The 21670-nt window shown below is 45.6% G+C and overlaps 1 protein-coding gene across 1 annotated transcript in view; it reads left to right on the top strand.

The window, feature by feature from the left end:
* The first annotated feature begins 12405 nt into the window (after window positions 1-12405).
* DCTN6 (dynactin subunit 6) overlaps window positions 12406-21670 on the top strand; it is a 428454-nt gene continuing 419189 nt past the window's right edge. The window contains exons 1-2 of the mRNA XM_069626176.1: window positions 12406-12444; window positions 13001-13128. Coding sequence (XP_069482277.1) covers window positions 13112-13128 — 17 coding nt within the window. The 5' untranslated portion in view covers window positions 12406-12444; window positions 13001-13111. The remainder of the gene's footprint in view (window positions 12445-13000; window positions 13129-21670) is intronic.

Raw genomic sequence — 21670 nt, 5'->3', positions numbered from 1 at the left:
TTCTTTTAGCTGTCGCTCCTTTCCACGGATTGTCAGCAGTATTTCCTGGCTTCGCCTTTCTCAGCGAAGCTCTCTCTCCTCTCCCTCTTTCCGCCTCTCGGGTGGTTCTTTATCCTTAGCTTTCGGCGGTTCCGTCCCCGCGGACGTAGCTCTGCCCTCTTTCTCTCGCTTCTCATTATTTCCCTTTCTGTTTGCTTCTTTGGACTTCTAGTCCCTCTTACCTTCCTTTGGCTTGGCTGGCTGGGCTCCCCTGTGTTCCGTCCAGCCCACGGACTCTCCACACCTTAACCGGCGGAGCTCTCAACCTCCGGCATCAATCAGCTGTTCTTCATTTCCGTTCCTCGGATCCACGGTTCAGCAAGGCATCTTCCGCCTTACCTGCTACCTCGCATTCCAGTCTGTGCTCCACCTTCCCTGCAAAAGAATAGAGGAGTCTACAAGTCATCAAGGGTTTTTTCCCCACTGGGGTCTTCCCTTATTCCGGCTTGGTTCCGGAAGGGAGGTCCCGGGACAGCTGTCTATCAGCGGTCACTGTGGCCTCCCTCCGTGACAAGCATGCTCACCGGAAGAAGGAGAGAGACTACCTAGCCCGAAGACACCTACAAGACACAGACAACGATTCCTGCAGTTCAGGTGAGGAGAGTGTGAAGGAAGGGGGCGAGAAAGGAATCCGGGTGCAGAACTTATCACAGTGGGTCCCAAGTGAGCCCAAAGTAGTAGCAGTAGTCAAGGAAGTAGGGGAAGCAGAGCAACATGCAACCACAGTGTCCTTGAAGCCGGTGAGTGAACCCCAGAGTTCAGATTAATTTCACAAGCCTTGCTGGTAACTGTAACCAGCTGCGAAGTAACTTGCGTAATGTGTAAAACGAGTAAAAGTTGTTCAGCATCTTCAAACTGTTTGTTAACAATGGGATTGTAACACTCGCGCTTATTTCAAAAGCTGCGTTATTCGCGTCAGAAGTAGAAAGCTATTTCATCCATTGTTGAACTCTTTTCCAATTACCAGAGTGGTCGCGTGTCCTTAATTGTGAAGAAGGAACGCTTGTTGAATCCATTCCTTAAATATAACATTGACATCGTACAAGAGTTGCAAGTAAAAACAAGTGAAACAGCATCAAAGGAAGGTCAGGGGTGACCAATTGTGTTTCCCAGAGGAAGTCAGAAGTTGCCTCTTTGATACTACACAGGAAAACATTTATATTCAACACTTTAAGTTTAAAAATCTATCTTAAAGAGTAGTCATTCGTGCCCAATTACGTTTTCACTTTGAAGACTGAACCTTGTATTGTTTCCAGAATTGACATTCTTAATTATTCCAAGAAGTCACAATACTGAAGAGAAGAACACGCATTACCCAAGCCAAGAGGCGATCCCTGTTCATAGTGAAACCAACTTGTTTAAATCCATCCACCTAATCTGTGAAGTTGTCAACAGTCCACTGGCCTCAGATACAAGTGTGGTAGTGGGGCATTCCCCAACGATCAAACGAGAGTGGCATTTGTTCTCTCATATTTGGGAGGTAGTGCAGCGGACTGGTCAATACCCTTGGTAAACCAGGATGATCCTGAGACTTCTGAGGTTTCCAGGATGATCCTTTGCTTTGAGACTTCAGAGGTTTCCAGCGTGAAATGGAGAAACTATTTGCAAAGCATACTCCAGGGCGGGCTCTGGACACTTAACTGTTATCACTACGGCAGGGTAATCAAGACTTACTAACATATATCACTCCTTCAATCATCTAATAGCACAAACTAACTGGCCAGAGGAGAAAAGAACTACACTCTTTTACCAAGGCTTGCAAGGGGATCTTAAGGACATATTAGCCCAAGTAGTAAATTCCCCGGAAAGATGTGCTGAATAAATCGACCTGACAGTGCAGCTCGATCACAGATTGCTGATGGATCGGACCAGGGCTGAGGGGCGGTCAGTCTACGCGCGACCCCGTGAGAATCAAACCAAATCACATGATCAGTCCGAGCCAATGCAAATCCGAGGCTTGCGGAGCCCACTCGCCAAGGCAGAAAAGGAAAAAAGGAGACAGCAGCAGCTTTGTTTGTACTGTGGTAAGGCATGTTACTATCTCTGAGAATGCCCGGTGAAACCACCCAGGAAAGCAGTTGGAGCAACTGATAAGGGTGAAGAAGAAGAACATGACTCTGGAAACACCAACGCCCGGCAAGCGTAGGGGTCCACTTGTCGAGCGGTGAAAAGGAACCTATACAGACCTCACATCTAGTCATCCCTGTGCTCCTGGTAAACCACAAGCAACCGTTGAAAATACATGCCTTGGAGGCATACATTGACAGTGGGGCTGTGGGAAATTACATGGACCAAGATCTGGCTACCCGGATAGGCATTCCTCTACGACAGAAGCAGGTTTCGAAAAACGTCACATCAGTTGATGGATCTCAGCTATCATCCGGCCCATTGACGCATTACACCGAGAAGGTCACGCTTCTGTGTCAGGACGGTCACCAAGAAGACATCACCTTCGATCTCATCAGTGCTCCTCAGTTCCAGATGATATTGGGAATTCCCTGGCTGGAGACCCACAATCCCAGGATTGACTGGCGTAAACGAGTTCTGACCTTTCCCCAAGATTGTGCCCACACCTGTTATAGCAAGAGATTCTCATTAAAAGGTCTTACCAACCCAGGTTCGTCAAAGAAAGAAACCATACTGGGCCTCACCAGTTCACTACCACCTGGATGCCTGGATTACCAAGATGTCTTTCAAAAAGAGCAAGCAAACACCCTACCTCCGCACAGACCGTATGACTATCAAATTGATCTGGTACCTGGTGCTCAACTTCCCTGCAGCCGGATTTACGCCCTAACAGAAGAGGAAAACCAGCATCTAAAATCCTACCTCGATCAGTATCTGGCAAATGGCTTCATTCGTCCGTCCAAGTCCCCTGCATCCTCGCCCCTCTTTTTTGTGTCTAAAAAAGAGAGAGACCTGAGACCTTGCATCGACCACAGACCACTTAAACAGATCAATGTTAAAAAACTGGTACCCATTACCGCTTATCCCCGAGCTCTTGGATCAAGTCTAAAACGCTCAGATATATACAAAACTAGACCGACGGGTGGCCTATCATCTAGTAAGAATCAAAAAATAGGAGACGAGTGGAAGACGGACTTTCAAACGAAATATGGCCTTTATGAATATCAGGTTGTGCCCCGGCGGCATTCCAATTTCTCATGAATGACGTGCTCCGCGAACTGTTGGACATCTGCACTCTCATCTATATTGATGACATTCTTATCTATTCGACCACCAAGGAGGACCACATCAACCATGTCTGGGCAGTTTTGGAGAAACTGCGGCAACACCGGCTATATGCCAAATTGGAGAAATGCTTCTTTCATGTGACAGAGGTAGAATTCCTCAGTTTTATTCTCACACCACGGGCGTACGCATGGACACGTGCAAGGTAGACGCTATTCTTAACTGGCCCTCAGTGACATCCATAAAGGGAGTACAGAGTGTACTCGGGTTCGCCAACTTTTATCGCCGGTTCATTCCGGGTTCTCCTAGGTCGTCCACCCAATCACCTCTTTACTACAGAAAAATAAACAATTTAATTGGTCCGCAGAGGCAGAGAAAGCCTTCCAGGAGCTAAAACAAGCATTTACCACAGCACCAATTCTACGGCATCCTCGACCAGACCTACCATACGTGGTCGAAACTGATGCTTCCAAAATAGCAATGGGAGCAGTCCTGTCACGAGACCCTGAAACAGGTCAGATGCAACCCGTGGCATTCTGGTCTCGCAAGTTTTCAGCCCCTGAATTGAATTATGCAATCACTGAAAAAGAACTGCTAGCAAATAAGGCAGCGTTCAAAGCCTGGAGACATTATCTTCTTGGAGCTAGACATACAGTCACTGTCATCACAGAAAATCGCAATCTACAATTTCGGAAGACCGCTAAAGCGCAATCATCACGCCAACTCCGCTGGGCTCTCTTCTTTGCGGAATATGACTTTGTCATCACGTATAGACCCGGAGTACGCAATGGGAAAGCGGACGTCCTGTCTCGCATGAGTGAGGGAGAAGAGGCATTCACTACACCAGACCCCGTGGCCATCATCGCTGAAGGACGGATCCAAGGCATGATTGCCACAACCACCACTCTAGACAACTTTTGCAACACTGAAGCAGTTTGCGGATTGACACCAAAGGGAAGCTCCCAACTACCAAGTCGGAGACAAGATTTGGTTAGCATCCAAAAACATTCCCCTGAAAGGACCATGGACGTTCCGTCCCAGATATCTGGGACCCTACACTATCAAGGCTCTGATCGGCCCTGCGGCAATGAAATTAGAACTACCGGCCCACATGCGGATCCACCCGGTGTTTCATGTCTCCCTCCTAAAACCATTGAGATCAGGTACGCGGATCGATACTCCACCGGATCCCGAAATAGTTGAAGGAGAACCAGAATACGAAGTAAAAAGGATCCTAGACTCTAAGATGGTCCGTTCCAAGTTATACTACCTTATAGACTGGAAAGGTTATGGACCCCAAGATCATCGGACCTGGGAACCCAGTGAGCATGTCCACGCTACACGATTAATCAGGCAGTTCCACCGCAATAACCCCACTAACCCAGGGCCAGGGGGGAAACCACCCATGAGAGGGGCCTTGAGAGTGAGTGCTGTCATGGCCACAGGCCCCAGAACAAAACCACACCATCTAGTGATGGAAGCAATGGGTCACTTGACTCACTTATGTCCCTTTGGTACCCATAAACACAGGGGCCCTGGCTGGACTCAGTCCTGGCGCCTTTGGCGCCAGGCTCATATAGAGATGTGAGCAGGAACACTTTATTTCAGTGCAGGAGTGCTTTTACTTTACAAGAACTTTCCAGGAGCTGAAAGCCTTTATTCCAGAGAACATCCTCATGTGCTGACTCATCGGGTGTGGCAGGCAGGCTGAACCTGGTGGGCATGGCTTCAGAATCTCAGCTATATAAACTGCTCAATCTTTAAGGCCGGTGCTTCACGTTACTGTGCACTCGCGTGCAACGTGACGCTCTCCGCCGCTTGGACAAGTTTACTTACCTTTGAAACCAGGCGTTCTCCTGCATACTCAACTCCAGGAAACCGGTGCTTCATCGCTTCATCTGCAGACTCATCTCCTGACATCCAGTGATCTTGATCCCGATGCCGCAGCACTGCATTTTGCATCCACGAACTCGGACCCTGTGAAGAAGAAGAAAGACAAGGTTAGAATATCCGTCCTAGGGCTGCGCCGCATTTGAACCCTGCGTGCCCCCTAGTTAACAACTTACCAGCTACTATACTGCTGCAGCTTCGTTCCTCATTCCCTCCGGCTGGCAACATCACCTGCTAGGGAAGAAAGCAAAAAAGCAAACATCAAAAGTGGAACGGACAGCAATACAAGACAGCGAACTTTACAATACAACAAAAACAGATGAGGAAAGACAAAGGCAAACAGGAAAACTTACTTGAAGTATAGTCGCTTAGTCGTAGCAGGACTGGACTACCACGTGCAACGGACCAGTGAAGGAACTCGGTCCAGATCATACAAGCGCCCCTGCCAGAAGCAGCAGGACGGAGTGCTCGCCAAAACTAATCAACAGGTGAGCTTTCCAGGGAGAGCACATCCCATGGGTATCACGGTTTGGGAGAAGGGGTCTGGAAGGGGATCAGGCGCACAAGCTGGCATACTCACGCCCCCTATTCTCCACACAGGAGCAGTCCCAAGCAGCATCACCTATTACCACCAGTCACCACATAAGCGCAGAGGGTGAAGTCGGACCCGAGTGACCGGGAGGGTTGAAACCGTGCCCCAAGCCTCCGCAGAGTCCAGGTGAGCGTAACATTACTTCAATAAAACTGTCTATAAGCAGTTGTCCGCCTCTGTAAGGAAGGCATTGTATCAAACAGTGATGACAGACACAAGTGATCACAGTTCAAGGGTGTTTATTGAACTTCAAATGGGTTGGTAGAATGCCTATCTAAACCTAAATCTAAGGATGGGAGCACTACAACCATCAAATAATAATAACGCAGTCCTAGTTAAATCTCTGTCAAATAAAAGGGCCTATACTAATAAACCTATTGCCAATCCTTACTTCTAAATACAAAAGGGTGTGGGACAATGGTGTATGAAAAAGAAAAGTGTTCGAGAAATGATATGTCAGGACGGTTGAGCAGTTGGCTTCCCTTCCCCACATTTTCAGCATGGGGCAAGGCGGCACGTTTGAGCTTTCGCACCCACTCTGGCTTCTCAGCCACAAAGATACAGTTCAAAGCATAGACATTAGGGCTTTCTGCCAAAGCCTCTTTTCCAATAACAGTCTCTTACTGTCGAGGGTCTGTCGTAACAAACAAATCTCAAAGTTCCATTCCTATTATGATTTTCACATGGACAAGTTCTTGCTTCCAATGTTTATCATGGGTCTCCCTCCTCCAGGTTTGGACCCCTTTTTTACCACAATGTTCATACTTGGTCACCCTCACTTGGGCTTGGACCATGGATTTCTCTCGGTAGGGCTTGGATGCCCTGGATATGGATCTCCCTCGTTCGGGCTTGGATCCCATTGATATGGATTTCCCTAGTTCAGGCTTTCATCCCCTTGATAGGAATCTCCCTTGTTCGAGCTCAGATCCTCTTGATACGGATCTCCCTCGTTTGGGCTCAGACCCCTTGATAGGGATCTCCCTCGCTCTCTGGTGTGAGTCTGTTTTCTACCAGAGCAGGCCCTCTGTGTTAAAGTGTTGGAGAAGGGGTGTTGGAGAAGGGAAAGGGAGGTGGGGGGTTATGGTTCCCACATATCCTACCTGGTAGGATGGGGTAAAGGAGTTATAGGGGGAGGGATACCGCTTCTCACAATCTGGTGTCCCACTCCCCGAAGACCCCTCATCCCGGTAATCCTCTCGCACTGGTCGACCCCCAGGGTCTGGATCCAAAGGCGATGGCCGTGCCCTGGCCACCTGAGAGAGAGATCCGTGTGGGACTAGCGGGTGAGACACATTCTGGTTTCTCACACCTCGCATTACTGGCCCCTCACAGGCACACTTTATGTAAGTATCTTATGCAAATATTTTATGAGAAAGGGGACAAGGTAGATGCCCTGCTGGCCACGATACTCAGAGTGCAGAGGGCCGAGAGATGGGTCACTATGCTGAGGGATAGAGGGGCCTCACCTGGGAAACGCCAGCACAGGTAGTGTAAGATTTTGCCGAGTATTATGAAGGCTTATATGATACAGAGCGTTCAAAACCAGGAATGCAGCCTGAAGAATTCCTTGACGGTGTGGATATGGTGGGATTCACTGACTCTGATGTCGAGTTCCTAGGGAGCCCGATAACTACGGAGGAAGTACTGGCTTCTATTAAGCGGCTTCCAAATGGGAAGCCCAATGCAAAAAATCTACAAAGCCCAATGTCAGGGTATATAGCTGTGCATGTCATTAGGAAGCAAAACAAAAGAGGTGATGGCTGGAAGGTTTTTAATTAATCTTAACCTGCTTGTATTTCGGTGCAGAGGGGACCTGGTCTAGCAGTTCGGGCTGAGCTGCTACCATTGGTGGCAGTACCTAACTGATTTGCATATGGCTGGACCCCTTTTGCAATGGCGCAAACAGGACAAAAAACGGTGGTTTGGAAGGTCGCCCAGAGCAATGCCAGTGGTTCAGATTCATTCAAAACCTTCCACCCATCACTTTTGTGGTTATAGTTTGTCTCACTATGTGAGAGAGGGTGTGAGCCCAGACGTGGTTCCCTTGCTCACTGCGCCATAGGGAACCCAGCTGCACCTCACTGAGGAGGTCCAACAAGGCCGAAACATACCTAGGGTTGCTTGTGTTTCCGTGCAGAGGGGACCTGGCCTAGCAGTTTGGGCTGGGCTGCTACCATTGGTGGCAGTACCTGACTGATTTGCATATGGCTGGACTCCTTTTGCAATGGCGCAGACAGGCTAAAAAACGGTGGTGTGGAAGGTTGCCCAGAGCAATGCCAGTGGTTCAGATTCATTCAAAACCTTCCACCCATCACTTTTGTGGTTATATGTCATTAGGAAGGCTATCGGCACCCCAAATAAATCAGTGGAGCAAGGGCAACCCCATGCCGATAAAAGAATGATACATCAATAGTGAGCTTTGTGAAACCGTCGCAAAATGCATGTAGTGGTTACATCCCGCCACTGCAATGACATATTCGAAATGACAAACAGCATGGTTAAAAAGAGACAAAACGTTGCCAAAATGTCAGTGATCGCATAGTCCAATACGACAATATCATTGTGTAGTGCCCATCAATAAATCAAAGCAATGAGAACAATGGAAAAGGGAAGCAAAGGAAAAGGGAGAAAAAATAAACAGACTGGAATTAGGTAATGAACCACACCAATTTCGGTGCTGTAACTGACCAGAAACTAAATGCACCACAAATGCGGCTATTGTTTTTCAATAACACATATTTTGCAAAATGCCATCTGCTTGGCACATAGAATGCCCTTGGTCGTCAGGGTGTGTCAACGTGTCACAGTCATCAGCTGCCCACCTGGTTGAGCACCCAGTCTTGTGTGCTTGCCAATGAGTTCAAAAAGCCAATCTAAGTGTGTGTCATGGCCAACTGCTTCTACTGCTGCAAGTAAGGTAACAAAATACCACAGTGTTATCACTAGAGTGCAACCTGCACCCAAAACTAATGACCCATCCCAGGTCTGACATGGCCTTACCTGTGAAAACAATGGGGGCACGCTCCTTCGACTTGCTTACAAAGAAGTGCCTCACCTGTAACCTGCTTTAAAGGAATGGTTCGCCCAAAAAATGTTATTGCAAAAAAAGATGGGCAATAATAAAAAAAATCGATTGCCACTTTTTTTTTAAGTCCCTATGTAAAATTTTGAGAAAATGAAGATCAAAGGGAAGCGCATGGGGGCATCCATTTTGTGAAATGGATGCCCGCCGCTGTGCTTGCTTTGGCTTTTGCGGCACTAATGAAGGAAAAGCCAGCCAGCTGTAGTAAACAAAAGCTACCACTGGGTGGCTTTTCCTTCATTGCTGCCGGGACTCGGAAGACGCTCAGGACGGAGACCCGAGACTACAGGCAGAAAAGCTGCAGCTGCATCTCGGTAAGTGCTATTTTTTTAATAAAAATAAACACTAGCTGCGTTTTGTTTTCTAAGTTTTTCGGGCTGGAAGAGCCCGGAAAACTTAGAAATAAAACCGCAGCTTTAAAAACGTTGTATTTATGTTTGCGGTAGCTTTTAAAGCTACCGCAAACATAAATACAACGTTATTGTGTTTGAAAACGCTGCGGTTTTTCTTTCCAAGTTTCTAAGGCTCCTCTGGCTCGGAGGAGCCTGAGAAACTTGGAAAGAAAAACCACAGCATTTTTGAAACACAACCGCGTTGTGTTTCTGCTGCCGTGGCTATCACTTTGGGTTTCTGGTGCTCCCCCATGGGAGCACCGGAGACCCAAGTCCGCAGTGTTTCTGCCTAAAGCTGTTTTCCCATTTGGGGCTCTCAGGCTCCCCATGGAGAGCCCAAAAGCCCCAAATGGGAAAACAGCTTTAGGCAGAAACACTTCAGCGTTTAGCATTTCAGAAAACAACTGACACAACGCGGTTGTGTTTGAAAACGCGGCAGTTTTTCTTTCCAAGTTTCTCAGGCTCCTCGGAGCCGGAGGAGCCTGAGAAACTTGGAAAGAAAAACCGCAGCATTTTCAAACACAATAACGTTGTATTTATGTTTGCGGTAGCTTCAAAAGCCAATTGATTTTTTTTATTATTGCCCATTTTTTTTTGCAATAAAAATGTTTGGGCGAAGCATTCCTTTAAGTCTAATGTGTGCCTGATCATTTGATCATGAGGATGACTCGGTAGTGGCCGCGAGGCCCCCGAGATGGTGTCCTCAGCAGTGCCTGTCCCGTGTGCGTAAGACAATGTTCAATGAAAATACTACGCATCTGCAGATCATGTGGATACCGCAATGGTTAGAACTGACGGCTGGAGTGAACTAGGCAGAATCCCATTGCAAATTAGTAGTTGATTGGGCAGATTTGTGCACTAATCCTACAAATAAGGTATCTGAACAAGTCAAAAGGTGCCTTATCTTAGAATTAGATAGGTATGTTAGTGCCTCATATGCAGACTCAAGTGCTGCTCCAAGGTCACAGGGTGGGTAGCCTAACTCGCAGAGGGTGGAGTTAATAGCGGTTATTACATAAGGTAAAACAATGAAGTACTGGAATCATGTGGACTTAAGAGTGCAGTTTGTGAAGGTGATGTCTAGTTGGCACAATGTCTGCTCACCTTTAGGAGGTGATGAGGCGGAGTGTCAACCTAAACAAACAGATTATGTGTGCCAGGAACAGAACAATAGTTTGCCAACCATATGCGCAGTGCTGCGTTAGGACGCTTACAATCAGCAAATGTATCACTGAAAAAAAAATTCATATTACAGAAAACAGAGTAGGTTCAATTCTTCATTCATACCACCAGGTGCTAAGGACAGCCTGTGCACCCAGAAAGCCTCTCTCTCTGCTCTTTTCTTGGCGATGCCTCCTCAACATCCTTTGGTGCTTATCCCTTCTAGCACCTGGAATTTCATTTGCGCTATGGTGCGTCCTTTCTCATGGAAATGCCGGGCTACAAATGAGTTTGAGTTCTTGGTGCAAATGTTCAACTTGTACTCATTTCATCTGATTTGTGCTCTTCTCTTGGTTTCTCCAACATAGTAGCTTCCACAGGGACAACTAATGCAGTATATAAAATTCTCGGAAGCAGAAGTGGCAAAATCTCTGAATTTGATGCGTTCACCTGTGTGTGGGTGAAAAACTTTGGGGCCTTTTGTGATGTTATTGCAATTACCACAATAAAGACAAGGGTAGGTGCCTTGCCTTCCTGTACTGGTAGCTTTGGATTTAGGTTCCCTGGTGCTCACTAGCATGTCTCTTAAGTTCTCACTTCTCTGGTAAGTTAAGACCGGTGGTTCAGGGAACAGGTGAATAGATCTTTTATTGCTCATCAGGATGTTCCAGTGGCTATTTATACTTTGTTTCCTTTTGTTGCTCTGTATCGAGAATTTAGAGACAAAGACCAGTGGGGGAGCCGTCCTCTTAGGTCTCATCAACAACAGTTCAGTGCGTGGTTTTGTGGCTGCACTGGTGATGGCTGCCTCAAGATCCTCTGCTGGGTAACGCTTTTGTCGGAATTTATATGCAAGTTTACTGACTCCCGCCCTTCATTCATCGGGATCACTAACAATCTTTTTGATCCTAAACAGGTGACCATAATGAAGGTTCCTAAGAGTGCTAGGTGGATGGAAATTCATACAGTGGAGTAAATGGTTTCTGGCAGGGTACCGATCCTGCACACATGACCCTGGATATCATGGAACATGTCTCTGCAGAACCGGGAGACTATGCATTGCTCAGTCTTGATGCCAAAAAGGCATTTGATCGAGTTGAGTGGGGGTTCTTATTCGCGGTACTCTGCAAGGTGGGCCTAGGGGACAGAATGCAGCACGCGATTGGTGCAATTTATGATGAGCCGAGTGTGTGGTGCTCAATGGGAAGATGTCTTGGGCCTTTCCTCTTAGGAGGGGTACAAGGCAGGGATGCCCGCTGTCCCCTTTGCTTTTCGCACTATCTATAGAACCGCTTAGCATACAAATGAGGTAGGAGGAGTGAATAGCAGGCATAAGAGTGTAGGGCGCAGTGTATACGCTCAGTCTATATGCTGATGATATTCTTCTCCACATTTCTGGTGACAGCTCGGCCAGGCCAGGCGAGGCCTTCACATACTGAGCCATTATGGACAAGTATCAGGCTTTTTGGGTCAGTATGGATAAGTCAGTCCTATTTCCATTTAGCTGAGATGCACAGGCACAGGGGGTAGGATATGGATGACCTGGGGATGCCAATCAAACAAGAGATGAGAGATCATGACAACTTAGAATGTGGTTTAGACCCATTATATTGTATTCAGCCTGACCCAATAGGGACTATATCTGTAAGTTTTATTGGTGCCAGATTTAACAATGAGAGAAAAATCAAAATCGGAGTGACAGGCGATGGTTGCTTTCACTGCTTTCAGAGGGGGCACCCAATGCTCTAACTTCACGGTTCCCCGGTACAGTGAATGCTTAGGCAGCTGAGTGTTATCGCACAATACGGAGGAGAAGGGAGATATATACAAAGCGTGTGATCAACACACAGATAACCGCAATCCAAATTGATACTGACTTTTCACAATTGGGGATACCTCCTCCGAGAAGCTAACATAATGTTTCTGACACACACCCAACGATAGCGCCCAGTGTTGGATGAGCACGTTTGAGGGATGTACACTAGTGGATGCAACGCTCTTCCCCCACATGAGAAGGCGGAAAGTAAATCTAGCGTGACCGGGAGTAGGTTTGCACTTGCTACTATGAGGGAAGAAACTACAATACACGCAGCAAGGTGAGTTTGAACATCTTCAATTGAAACCTTCGCTTTCATGGATATTAGGCAGGGGGAAACTTTCTAATCTGTGATGAAAGCAGTGTTTACATTGAAAGCTCTGGTTTCAATAAAGGCGATGGTTGTTTCTGTCACTTTGGGAAGAGATATGCTAATTGACACTACTACGAGCAACACACATTAAGGTGAGAGCCAGATTTAATGGCTTGCAAAGAGAGATAACATTGCAAGTAGAGGCACATATAATCTGGTGAATGTTATTCTAATTAGATGTTTACCGATTGTTTGAGGAGGCTCTATATGATGGGAGTGACAGCCATATACATGATTGTATTTTTAGGAGATTTCTAGTGGCAGCAAACAGTACAACACAGGCTTACCAGTGTATGTTAACAGAGCAGTTTTAACATGTTTTTTGGTGGATGCTAACAGAGCAGTCATTTTCAACTTTGAAAGGTCAGTTATTGAGATTAACCCATGTCTGAATATGCCCTAGTTTATTAGTATATGTTAAATGTGGATACATTGCAGTAAAATGAACTTTTGTTGTTTTTAGGGAACCTGGGTAAGGGGCAATTCCCCTGAAGGTGGGCCTGGGTCCAGAAACACATAGGGTCAAGACATCTTTACTATTATTTTAGGTGTTCACTAGGTGCTATAAGGTTGAATGGCACAAATTACCAAGTAAGTATTATTTTTGGATTCATTTATGTTTGTTGTTAGTATGACTCAATATACTTGGGTTGTGCACTGCCCAATAGGTGTTAAATAGATGTAAGGACTAAACAAACAAACACATATCTAAACAAAACATACACTGACATTTCCTCAAGCAGGAAAATATTTATTTTATTCTGTGGTGAAAGTATTTGATTATTATTGCAACTTTATTCTTTTTGCGAAAAAAAATTATTTTACATCATATTTGTTCAATACATCAAGGCATAACATTAGCAGTGTCTCATAGCAATTTGCTATGCAATTCGGTAGATTTGCTAATTAAATTGGCACTAGCTATTTAAGTTATCCTGTTCAATGAAAGCACAGCTTGTCCTGCATTCCTCTTATTTTCAGGGTTCTCTTTAACGTCTTTTCTCTGTTCACTGCAAATTTAAAGGGGCTAATGTAGCAGTGCAGCAGTTATCGGTATCCAGTGATTCCCTCGAATACATAGCATCGAATGAAAAAGCCTAAAATAAATGCATCGAAAAAATGAATTTTTTTGTAGGTAAAGGTTTTTTTTAATAAAAATGGGTTTTAAGGTGTAAAAAAATAGGGATTCGGGAAGACCCCCCATTAAAAAAATGAAAAAAAAATGCATTTTTTTGATGCATTTTTTTACGAGGTATTTGCATTCGATGCTTTGGATGTCGAGGCTATCACTAGGAACCACAGTTATCCTCTCCTCCGTGCTTGAGTGCCAAAGGCATGTGTGGCAGTGCTAAGCAAGATTTTTGTTTTTAAATAATTGCAAATCAGAAGTAATCGGGATGGTACTTTTATTAAGTTAACTATAATCTGTCTGGCAAAGACCAGTATGTGTTAACTTCATATTTCTTTAAAAGATTGTCTTGCAATTCCATTCCTAGACATTTAAGTTGTTACATAACACATAATTACATTATTGCTTCTGTAAAACACTGCATTGTCTCCATGCTTTACAGTAAAGTGTTAGTTAATCTGGAAGAAAAATGTTTTAAAAAGCTCTCCTGGTCTCTAACCCAGACCTACCTATTGCTGACATCTATGTCGTTGCTACTTCCAGGCAGACTACTACTAATATCCTGATCAAGTGACATATGTACCACCTGCTGGTCCCTGTCTCTGTGCTGCTCCTGCAGTTTGTACAATTAATCCGATACAGAGCCGACCTAACCTGATTTCCAATTTAAGTCACCCTGTACCTACTTCGACCCTAGTTACACAGGAAAGTGCTCCTGGTAACAATATGGTTCATGAACAGGCTAAATTCGTACTACCGGCGGTCCATCTGCACACTGCTGATGCCTTAATTGGAACTAACAACTTAACACAGATTACTCCCAACCTTGTTTCTAATTTAATTCCGCCCCTAGCTGTTGTGATACCAGCAACACAGGAAAATGTTTCTAAGAACTTGAGCCAGAAAAAAAGACTGCTCCACGCAAGTCGTGCTTCATTAAGCGGCAATTGGCCACAAAACAAACCAACTTACTATTTTCCAAAATCCCCACATCAACTTCATTAAATCTGCCTCTAGGGATTACCTCAGAGCAGAAGCATCTATATGTCCCTAGTCTTCCTAAGGCCTAATTGGTTGATTCTACAGTACAAACTAACAGTTGTATCCTACCAATCATTCAGGCTCCCGCTAAGTTGGAGGAAAACTCTCTACAGTACCCCTTGGCCCCCCTGAAATTGAACGCACAAGAAATGCCAATTGCTATACCAACTGCTACACCTATTGTGAAGTTGTGCTCCACATCGGTTCTACATTAGGGATGTGGCTTTGGGAAATGTAGGACTTATGAAGAAGATTCTAAGCAACTTGTTGTGCCTCAGGCTACAAATCTAACCATCCTACAGGGACCCTTGGTTACAAGGACCGAGTTAATTTCATCCATATGGAGGCCTATCCAAACCTAACCATCCACTAATAAATTTCCCAACCAGTCTCAGTTTCCTGTTCCACCAGTCGACCTAGGAGCTGCATGGGGGCAGTTACAGGACATCGATATTCCGCCAGCTCCTACACATCCAACAATCTCAACTCGTATTCGAAATTTGGTGGATCACCTGCACAAACCAACTGCAAGGCTTCAGTTCTCTGATGCTACTAAAAGACAAGGCACCAATTTAAAGGGAACTCAAAACTTTTCAATGGACTCCCTAAAACGCCAAGAAGGTACCCACGCTCCTTAATTGAAATCGTTGTCCTTGGTTAAAATTCAGAGCCTATTGGATCTGGAGGCCCCAATCTGCTTGAACAGATGCAATGTCCTATCCATCTTTGCTGAAATTCCAGCACTTTCCTTAATTTCTTCAAAGGATATAACTAGAGTGGTCTTCCTGGATCGCAACGTGCTTGATATGAGTATGATCTGCCTTGCCTCCCCTTTGGTTAAGGAATTGATCCTCACTCAAACTGACTTCCTGCAAGAATTGGGATTTAAATTAGAAGCTGCTGCATCGTGGGAAATGCCGCTGCAGGGGCCTACTCTGACACACTCCTCAGCTACACCATCGGGGGCCAATCCAGGTGGCCCTGAAATCTTGCCTAATCCAAGAAACCCTCTTAAACAGCAGAATAAGGACGTTGATTGGGCCTCCATTATCACCACCCTGTGGCAAAAACCAGTGCCCTAGGCCAATTTCTCCAAGCTAAAACTTAGTCTCCTCCTCTGACTTTTGCCTTAAATCTTGGAATTCTAGAGGCAATGAACATCTATTTACAAACTTGGAGTGCTTACTGCTGTTGAGAGATCCTGATGTCATCTGCATACAGGAGACTTGGATGACCCTGACCACATGTTTGGATGGCTATCATATTTTTGATCAGCCTGCTGAACAAAATCTGAGTGGTAGACCCTCGGGCGGTTTAATTGTCGCAGTTGATAACTGCATTGATTTACTTGGTAAGGCCCTGCCGGGCCTCGCATATGGGGCTTTGGGTGTAGAACTTACTTCTAGCTGTGGGCAATTGAAAATGTTAATCATTAACATCTATTGGCATAGAGGTGTTGGTGAAGCCAAACTGTTTGTGTCTACTATTTCGCAGATTATTCTAGACTGGGTGCTCGCTAACGACTCCGGACATGTACTATAGCTGGGGATTTAAATTGTGACTGTTCATTTAATTATCCTTCATGGGAAATTTGTGAAATAAATACTTCTAACCCCTACTATTCAAAGAAGAAACATGATGGCTATATTTGGTATTCAGAGTTGGGCAACTTGGGTTTACAACCCTTGTTCAGACACTTACAATCCCCCGAAAACCCCATTGAATTTACCTGGCGCCGCGGTCTTTCCACTTCTATGCTTGATTATATCTTTACAGATGAATACCTGTGTTCAAGATGTTCAGAATTGGAAATCTTTATGAACATCTAGAGTGACCATGGCATACTAACGCCAATATTTAAAATCCACCAACTAAGGGCTCGGTATCGCCCCCAACCTATGGTTACTCCAAACTCATCAGGTACTGCAGTTCGATGGTCCCCTAAAAACATTAACACCTTGAACCTCAATTTGAGGGCACATTGAATCAGACCACTTTTGTTTTGAAAATATCCACCTTTAACACTGCATCAGTTATAGCATTGGTACAAGCACGAAGACTTGGCCACCCACTCTGCCTGCCAAATACCAGCTAGTAGGCACCTGCATCTTTATAATCCTGATTTGGCATTAGCAAAAACTAACAAGAACAAGCAGATTAGAAAACTTCAATTAGCAAATTTTGATCTGTCCATCCGTTTAGGTCTTATTAAGAAGGTCAAACAAGCCTATAAAAACTACTGCAAAACAATCAAACATCAGCTACTACAACAGGACTCTGAAACAATGCTCCAGGTTATTATGAAGGCGAACGTGGGTGCCTTCTTGCATATAGTTAATGGACAAGATAGTAATACAGGCATTGCTTTATTGAACCCAATTGCGGAACAAGTTTGGTTAGACTTTTGCTCCAACAGATTTGCCCCTATCCTCTCGGAGGGAACTAATTACCCTGCGAATTGTGACATATCAGTCCCTTTGCCCAAATGGGCGCCTGTAATTGAGATTGACACAGTGCTAGATCTGATTCGTAAGTGCAAAAAATCTAGAGCCCCTGGCCCGAATGGGTTAACTAATAACACTTTCAAAGCCGACCCCAATCTTTGGGCCAATCTTTTATGTATTGAGTTCTGAGATATTCTCCAATCTGGGGTATGCCCAAACTCTTGGTCAAGTGCACGCGTGATCCCAATCTTCAAATGCGACAGTAGATCTGATCCTAAGAATTACCGGCCTATTGCTTTGATTGATGCGGATTGTAAAAAAATGTCTGCCTTTCTCTTACCGCATCTGAAGGATTGGGAAAAAAACAGTCATCCCCTTAGTCCCTTTCAAACGGGTTTCCGTAAATTTCACTCTACCAATATTAATGGGCTTGCGGTTAAGTTTATTCAGGAGGCTGCCTGGAGCTCAACTAGGGGCCCTACCTATATGGCCTCAGTGGACCTCTCGGCAGCCTTTGACTGTGTTGACCGAAATAGGTTATGGCACAAACTCTCTGTTTGGGGACTGCCTAGGGGCTTAATTGCCCTCTTAGAGGGAGTTTACAACAACTTGAGTGTGCAGATTCGGCTAAATAAAAAGGGGGATATGTCAGCTGAGGTCCGCACATATCAGGGGGTTAGACAGGGCTGCGTCTTAGCCCCATGGGTATTTAATCAATATGGTTCTGACGCAGCAGAGTATTTGTTGAAGGAAGGTCTCCTATCACCAAGAATTGGCTCGGTGAAGCTAATTTGGTTGGCCTACGCAGACGACTTCCTATTATTTGACCTAACTAAGGTGGGGCTACAGCGCCTGCTAGATGTATTTGCCAACTATGCCAAGTTAAATGGGCTGAACATCAACCCTGCAAAAACCAAAATCTTGGCTTTTACTAAGGGGCAGGTGAAGAAGAAAACAAATGTCTGAAACCTGGGGGGCGTAAGAATACCTTGCTCCACTTGCCTTACTTATTTGGGCTACTATGTCGGGGCCAGTAGAGGCTCGAAAGGGCAGATTCATTTTCTCTTAAACAAAGCTAAGATACTGGCCAGGCAGGTCCTTAAACTCAACTGCAAACATGGCCGATTCTCTATTAGAACTGCCCTTCTAGTCTTTGAGGGTAAAATAGCCCCAAAATTGATTTATGGTCTAGAGTTCTGTACGGGGTTAACTATCTCAAAAGTGGATGGGATTGAAGGAGATATTTGGAGATGGGTCTTACTTTAACCTAATGCGGTCCCCCTGGCTGCAATTCGTTTTGAGTTAGGCTACATCGCCTTAAAATCCCGAGTTGATTGGAGAATGCTCATACTTTACGCTAAATTTAAGGGACCAATACCCAACATCTTATACGAATGTGTGGGAAATAACATTAAACAATCTGGTTTCTTAACTAAATTTGCTAAGCTGTGCGAAGATATTCTGTGTAACATCAGTTCAGATCTAGAGCAGCTGATCACTAATCCTACTAAAACTAAAAAGAAGTTGTGGGATTATGATTGGTGCCAGACTACGGAGGCTTTCCATTCTCATAGCTCTATGTCCCATCTGGCTCATGAACACAAGTTAAGAGGTACTCTATCTCCAATCCTTAGGATCTTTCCTAACCGTGACCATCGACAAATTCTACTTGAGGTGGAATGTTTTATCAACTCTGGACACTAAACTGAGGTGGAAACAGATTTTGGTGGTGGATAGCATGTGCAGATGTTGTCACTTAGTTCCTGAAACGGCTAAATATCTAATTCTGTTCTGTACCCAACTCGAATCATTGAGATACTCTTGTTTGAATACTCATAAAGTTTTATTCCTAGGTCTACCAATTGAATTGGTCTGGCAACATTGTCTGCGTATTCGAACCTCTCGAGAGGGCTTGGCTCTGTCTAGTTTCATACGTAATCTTCATTTGGAACGTACGTAAAACACATACTGCTTCCCCGTTTACTTAGAGATTTTGTTTTGTTACCTTTTAGGGAATTTTTGCTGTATTTTATCTGTGATTATATCAATTGTATATGCATTTTTCTATTCTTTTTCTATATACCTGTTTTCTATTTTTGTGAAGGTTTAATAAAACCATATGCAAATTAAAAAAAAGAAATACTAATATCCTTTTTACTGTCCCTTCCCCAGACCTATGGACACCTCACCTGGTCTCCCTTCTCTCCCCCTTTTCCTCTTCACCCATTAATGGTGGCACTAGATTGTAAGTTCTCTTGGCATACTTCTCATCCTCTTGGTGCATCATCAATGTCTATCACAATGGCACTATCATTCAAGATTCTCAATCTACTCTTCTCCTCCTTGACCAGTGCCTGCCCTCTCTCATTAACTTCCTCCCTTCTCCTGCTACCCATCCTTCCTCCTCTTCTCTAACCTCTCCACCACCACCAACGGGAGTACCAAGCCCCTGTACCCCCCTCAGAAAACTTTGAAAGGTGGTAATCAGCTTCACTTAGCTACCCTAAATGCCCCTTCTGCTGTCAAAGACTCTTCCTACATCTGTCGTCTACTTGAAGTCTTTGACCTTGACGTCCTTGCCCTCACTGAGACGTGGTTCAATGCCAGCTCTGTCACTGCTCTTGACACACTCTTTCTAGAGGGCTACAAAATCCTCTCCAAACCCAGACCCAAAAGGCCCAGAGGTGGAGTGGCCCTGATTTTCCATGAGTGGGTCCCTGTCTCTGTCATACCTACTCAATTCTACTCCTATTTTGAATGCCATATCTGTAGGCTCTGGGTCTCACCTAATCTCTCACCCTTGCTACCATCTACCGGCCCCCTGGCCCGATTTCTGTCTTCCTCTCTGAATAGGCTGACCTTGCCTCCTCCCTTTCAACTTCTTCTTCCAAATTCCTCCCCCTTGCTGACTTCAACATCCACATCGACTCCCTTGAATCAGTCACTTCACAGTTCTGCGTCCTCTGTGACTGCCTCTCTCTCACTTTTCTTCCTTACCAGTCTGAACCACTCAGCCAGACACACTCTGGATGCCCTCATCACTGGCGACATCCCTATCTCTAACCTGGTCACCTCCCCCCCCCCCCCTGGTCTGACCACTCTCCTCCCTTTTCCTGCTTGGGGCCCCGTGGCTCTCTATCTGAGCCACCCTCTGCATTGCCAGATTCAACTGATGAAGCGAGTGACAGTCACTGCTTTAGCTTCCACCTTCATCCCCTTACAATCCCTGTCTCTGACTCTTCCTCTGACTCTGTACTTGCTAATCTGCACCTCTCCATCTCAAACACCCTCAACATCCTTGCCCCTGTCATGTGGATCCGCCTAAACCCTGCCTCCAAGCACAATGGCTGGTATGGCTCTGATTTAGCATCTCTGAAACATAAGTGCAGAGTTGCTGAAAGGAAGTGGAGGACCACAGGCTCATCCTCTGACAAACTGGCCTGTCGCCTGCTCCAAAGGCAATATTGTTCCTCTATCTACTCCAAGAAGAGGGCACACATCCAAGCCCGCATCTCTGGAGCCACTAACAACATGGCTGAACTCGTCACAATCTGCAAGGAACTCACCAATCCAACTGCGCTCTCTACCACTCTCCTTCCTTCCAAGGCTCTCTGCACATCTTTGGCCTCCCATTTCACATCTAAAACTGAGGACACCCTGTCCTCAATCTCCTCCACCCCATCTCACCTCTCGCTCCTGCTGCCCTGCTTCCCTTGCTCTCCTCCTTCCACCCCCCGCACTCTGGTCCCTCCTGCCGATAGCACCGGATTAGGTCTCTAAAGTTGTCCACTCTATGAAGGTCTCCTCCAAACAGGTGCTCCTGTGCTCTTCAGAAACCATTAAGGACAACATCTCCTCTCTCGCCCGGCTTTAGCCAACTCCTGTAACCACTCATTCGCCACTGGCTCTTTCCCTCTATCCCTCAAGCACTCCCTTGAGCACCCTCTCCTAAAAAAAGCCATCTGCTAACCCCTCCTGCCAGCCAACTATCTCCCTATCTCTACTACCCCCTTCCTGAGTAAACTCTTGTAGAGGTTGGTCCTCCTCAACTGACCCTCAACACTGAACTTGCTGGTTGCCATCATAACTGTTACACATATTGGCCGTTGGTCCCCTTTGGCATCGCAGTCGCTTATGTGGATTGACCAGGGTGAGCACATCCAAGATGGAGGACGGCCGGATAGACTGGGTGGATTGCAGCGGTACAGCTTTTTCACGTCCGCAAGAGACATCGGTGATCGCTCACGTGACTCCATATACGGAACAGGGATCGGTTTTCCTACGTGTCGCTACTCTTGTTACTGGCGCTCTGTAAATTCGCTTCTAGGTGTACTTCTTATCCCTACCTTTTCTCCTTGGACTTTCTTCAGCTTGTAACCTTACTTCTGTGTTTACCTTCCATCCTGGTCCTCGCAGCGGATCTCTCCCTTCGCCCATTCCTCTCTGTTGCTTTCCACAAACAGCCGGAAATCTATTCGACCCTTCTATTTAACCTCGCTCTCTTTGGCGTGGTGTAACT

Source organism: Ambystoma mexicanum, chromosome 6p (genome assembly GCF_040938575.1).
Source record: "Ambystoma mexicanum isolate Mex_15411 chromosome 6p, UKY_AmexF1_1, whole genome shotgun sequence".
Lineage (NCBI taxonomy): Eukaryota > Metazoa > Chordata > Amphibia > Caudata > Ambystomatidae > Ambystoma > Ambystoma mexicanum.
Note: the sequence above shows the minus strand (reverse complement) of the source record. Positions and strands in the feature narration are given on the sequence as shown.